The sequence below is a fragment of the Phodopus roborovskii genome, unplaced genomic scaffold (assembly GCF_943737965.1).
Source record: "Phodopus roborovskii unplaced genomic scaffold, PHOROB, whole genome shotgun sequence".
NCBI lineage: Eukaryota > Metazoa > Chordata > Mammalia > Rodentia > Cricetidae > Phodopus > Phodopus roborovskii.
Window position 1 is genome coordinate 806,642 of NW_026125538.1, and position 5,349 is coordinate 811,990.

A 5,349-nucleotide genomic window follows, 5' to 3' on the forward strand; every position below is an offset into this window, starting at 1 on the left:
TATTGTCACTACATTTAACTGATCTCATTTATCACAATTTATATCTGTTCTCTCTCGCCTACAGCTGGCAAATACTTTATAACCCAAACTCATCTCCAACCCTCTACACCTATTTTTTTCTTTCTTTTTCTTTTTTAACTTTACATATTTGTGGCATTCTATGCTCACAATTCTGACAGCTTTGTTTGGAGAGTTTGTTTGCCATCACCACCCAGTTTTTCTACCTGCTCATCAACTTAACACTCTAAAATATCCTCTATATCCCAACACCCCCTGAAGAATGTTATTACACTATTATTATCATAATTCAGATTATCTAAAATTACCCTTGGCCTGGCAGTCTATTGTTAGCTGATTTCTACACACCTGTGACACTTTGCAGTCTCGTTGGTGCATTGGAAACTCAGTGGGAAATGGCACCATTTTACCACTGCTTAAAGACTCTGAGTCCAACAGACTGAGAAACACTGAGATAAAATTATCCTCTGCAAATACCACTTAGGTTTAAGTGATTATGAAACACATGGAGACATCTTGAATGCTGACTCCTCATGTTGATAACCCCAAGGAAGGTAGTACTCAGTTTTCTTTATATGTGAATTCTTCCACGGGCTATACAGTCCTGTTCATTCTCAGTCACAAAGCCTGAGGGACTCAGTCTCATTACTGATTTGCACTGCAAATCCATATCCTGACCAATTGTGTTCCAGGGGACTTTAGGCATATGCATTGAAGTTTGAGAATTCTCCATGTATTCACTGAATATTGAAAATATCCCTTCCAGTAGAGGGAACTGGGATTGATATGTAAAATAAGAAAGAAACAAACAAACAAACAAACAAAATATCTCTTCCAAAGCACTCCATGTTTTTATAATTTCTTTAATTTTGTGATTACCATATCATTGCATCATTTCCCCTTCTGTTTTCTCCCTCCAAGTCCTCCAGTGTAACCTTCTTTGCTTTTTTTCAAATTCATGTTGATGTTGTTTTACCTATGTTATTACTCCCTTCTGTTTGCATTTGCATCTACTCTGAACACTATTTTGCTATCTCTAGTTTGAAGATTTTCCTTTCTTCTCAAAGTTTCAAACACCAGTTTAACTAAAACAATGTTTAATTTATTTTCATAATAACATTTTATAGTGTCTCCATTTCAGTAATGTTTTGAGAAAAGAGGAATATTTAAGATTGTGCAAAACAGTTCATTTTTAAAAAGATTCCTTGAACCAAATAGCTATTATATAGTGTAATTATTGGGAATATTAGTAAAACATTAACTAGTTTAAATAAATCAGATCATTGAGTCTTAGCATGTAACTATGACTGACTAAGCGAACACAACCTAAATTTACCCTTTATAACACAATTTCAACTAGAATTATGCCATTCTGTCACTGATATAATGTGCTCCTTTTATTAATACCATCAATGTCTTTATTTTCAAAATTCACTTAAAATCTTAAACACAATTTTATATACTTTTAAAATAAGCCTGTTCTCTCACTTGTTTAGTATATTTAATGAATAAAACAAATTTGAAAAGCAGCATATCCTTCTTAAATTTGGCTTAAACTGAAAAGTTAGAGATGTCTTATTCTTGATTTATCTCTCATATATAATACTTAAATTCATATATAATTTTTGTAGCTCCCTTCATTTGCTCAATAATTCCAATAAATAAAAAATCAACTAAATATGCATAAATATTTGTTTGCTACATATCCTACTTTTAGTGGCTGCCGCTGGGAAAATGTATTTGATACCATGTTTACAAATACTATTTAGTAAATTTGAAAAAATAGTGAATTAGTCAATGCTTGCTATTATTTGTAAAGGATCATTTACAAAGCACAGTAAACAGAATCACAAGATTTTACAACTTCTAGTTCTTGCCATTTGAATTGCTGTCAGCTGGATGATCATCATTCTTAGTGTACAAATAAGGATAATGCTTAAAACACTTAACAAAACTTGCATAAAATAATATAAATATGCTCATTAAATGAACAATATATTACTAAACAGAAACTCATTTTTCCAAAATATTCAACAAGAATAATTATTTAACCAAATAGTAAAGCTATATAATGATTTAGATTTAAGATGGGCAGTGATGGTGGATACCTTTAATTCCAGGACTTGAGAGGCAGAGGTAGGTGGATCTCTGTGAGTTTGAGGCCAGCTTGCTCAAAGAAGGAGTTCCCCAGGACAGCCAGAGCTACGTAGAGAGACCCTGTCTCAAAAAACAAAAGTAAATAATAATTTAGAATTAAGATTCAATCATCATGAGATTGATTGTTACCATGAGCTATCTTTCTTAATCGAATATAATTTTAACATCCACGGACCTGCTGAAATACAAATCATCAACTTTGCCACTCACCTCATGACACTGTCTGAACTTCAGGATTGTTGCACTAGTCCACAAGCCCCCATTGTTGGAAAGAGGCATTGAAGTAGTGCCACTGTGATAATTAATGAGGTGTGTGAGTGTAAGAGTCAGATACTTATACGCTCCTTAACTGATGTGGCTGATGTAGAATCACCTCACATCATTTTTTTCATCCCATTTACATTTTCATATTTGCATGCATCAGGATTTCCCTAATTCCAGAAGTTACAAACTGGTTTAACTGTGAAGCAGAAATGGCTTAGGGATGAGGAAAAATGATGGTTTGTTGTCAGACATTCATTTTCTACAGCACTGCAGAATTCCTAAGGTCAGAGAAATCTTGCTCATTTGTCATGTTTTAAGGGTATCATGAGTTTCTGCATGTTCATAACTGTCATTATTTAATCACTGCAATCCTTGTTCAACTGTACTTATTATTTGGTCTTTTTTCCTATTGACATGATAATTCAACATCCTAACTAAACAGTAAATCCTAATATTTTAGAGTTTTCTTTTTGTAAATAATTATTTCCATTAACTTCCTTTTAAAGCTTCAAGTGTATTTTTTTTCTTACAATCATCACCCAGTATTTCTGTTTCATAAAATCTGTCACACATAATAATGAAGAATCTGAAACTAAAAAGAATGGGAAAGAGTTTCTACACTGAAATTTAGAAACTTACTTCTCAGTTTCCTCATGGCTGAATTTACTTCTTGATTCCTCAAAGTATATATTACTGGGTTCAGAATAGGAGTGAAGATGGTATAAAATACAGACAGGATCTTTTCTATCACAAAGCTGTTTTGTGGCCACATGTAGATGAAGATACATGGTCCAAAGAACATGAAGACAACAATGAAATGGGCTGTACAGGTGGAAAGTGCCTTAGATGATCCTCTGGAAGAATGATGCTTTATTGTAACCAGCACAATAACATATGAATTAAATAAGAGAATAAAGCAAGATAATGCAATGATACCACTTGTTGAAATCATAAAGAGACCAAGAACATAAGTATCCACACAAGCCAACTGGAATACCACAGGAAGGTCACAGAAAAAGCTATCTATTTGATTGGGACCACAGAATGGTAATGTGAGGGCAAATATGACCTGGCTCATTGAATGCATGACTCCCACAATCCATGAAGATACCACAAAGGCAATACACACCTGGGGACTAATGATTGAAGCATAGCGCAGGGGCTTACAAATTGCAATATACCTGTCAAAAGACATAGCCATTAATAAAATAATCTCAGTACCAGTGAATAGGTGTAGAAAGAATATCTGGGAGATGCATCCACCAAAAGATATAGTTTTATGATCAGTTAGATAGTCTATGATCATCTTGGGAGTGGCAAATGAAGCAAGAGACATATCAATAATAGAAAGGTTGGTAAGCAGGAAATACATGGCAGAGTGTAGGTGAGAGTCAGATATGACAATGACAAGTATGATGCCATTACTCACCATTGTTGCCACATAAAAGAGTGAAAATACTACAAAGAAAAATATCCGCAGTTCCCAGTAATTAGAGAGTCCCAGCAAAACAAATTCAGTCACAACAGACTTGTTGGCCATATTCATAAGTAGAAGCCTGCATACATATAAAAATATGCATAAATAAATATGATATATATTATTACTATCCTTTTTCTCCATCTTATTTAATATGTTGATTTAAGAGAAGATTGTATCACATTAGTGAGGAAAAACATACACTTTACATAAAGGTACTGCAAATACCATTGTTTTCTGGCATAAACACCAGTCAAATGCACATAACATGAACAGATCTACAACATATTTATCCATCTGTTCATCTATGTAACCTTAATCATTATGACTAATGTTCTGTAAGAACTTACTTCATACTGACAGTGTACTAAACATATACAGAGAAACGTACATTTGTATACAAATATAGAGTGAGTCATTGCAAACACATAAAGATATCCTTACTCAAATCAAATAAAAATATATCACACATAAGGGATCTTAAGCAATATAACAGCACTTCATAGTACAGTTGCAGAAAAATTATAAATTTCCCAAAAACTGTTGATATATTTATAAATATGAGTTTCCTGGTTGATTGTCAGGAGACACACTTAGAAAGCTATTTTCACTGGAACTGATAAAAACTCCTGTCCTATTTACCAAGACAATGACCTATTTACATATGCAATCAATGGAAGGGCATTACCCTCTATAGTCATTGGAAAGCAATTACCTTCTTTTCTTCTCACAGTTTCACTCCTCCTACAGACATATGTAAATCTATAATTCAAATTTTACTTTTTGCAACTAAAAAATATACCACATAAATTTCTAGGGGAGAGATCAAAAATGAATACATCTCTTTTGTCAAATTTTTTGACAAATTCTTTCTGTTTGTATTTTCCTATGGTATATGCCCATGTATATAAGCTGTTTTATTGATGAGATGGAAAATGACCAGCAATTAAGTCTGTCAGAAGTCTTTTATAATAAAATATTACTTACTAAATCTAGGGCAGAATCTGGGCTTTTGAATTACCGAATATTAAGTAAGTTTCTTTCTGAGTTCCCTAGGAGACAATTTCAAACACAAATGAGTGGCCCTTCTGAACCATTAGCTGTTGAGAAACTGTAGATTAATCAAGTATTTCAGGGTACTGGAAATTGACCAAGAAATCATCTTGCAATGGGATTTATTAAAAGAAAAACAAAACCAAAAGAAATACAGCATTAGTGAACTCACAAAGAGAATTCAAGAATCTTATGGGATTTTACAAAGCTTGTTTTCACCTGGACCTAAGTGATTTAGGGGCATAATAGAAAATGGAATGGTCATCCTTTCAAAAGGTAGTTGGAAATACTAAGTCAGTAACTTGGTGTTTAACGCTGTATGGAAGTAATAGAGAAAAAAAAAAATCAAGAACATTCACCACTCCTTAAAGTAACTTAGA

The 5,349-nt window shown here is 33.1% G+C and overlaps 1 protein-coding gene across 1 annotated transcript; it reads right to left on the bottom strand.

Moving 5' to 3' along the window:
- Nucleotides 1–3,031: 3,031 nt before the first annotated feature.
- LOC127216230 (olfactory receptor 4K2) lies at nt 3,032–3,985 on the bottom strand. The gene has a single exon (XM_051176855.1). The coding sequence runs from the start codon at nt 3,983–3,985 to the stop codon at nt 3,032–3,034; it is 954 nt and encodes a 317-aa protein (XP_051032812.1).
- Nucleotides 3,986–5,349: the final 1,364 nt, after the last annotated feature.

Coding starts and splice junctions, on each gene's coding strand:
- LOC127216230 (XM_051176855.1), bottom strand. CDS start 3,985: ATGAATATGGCCAACAAGTCTGTTGTGACTGAATTTGTTTTGCTGGGA.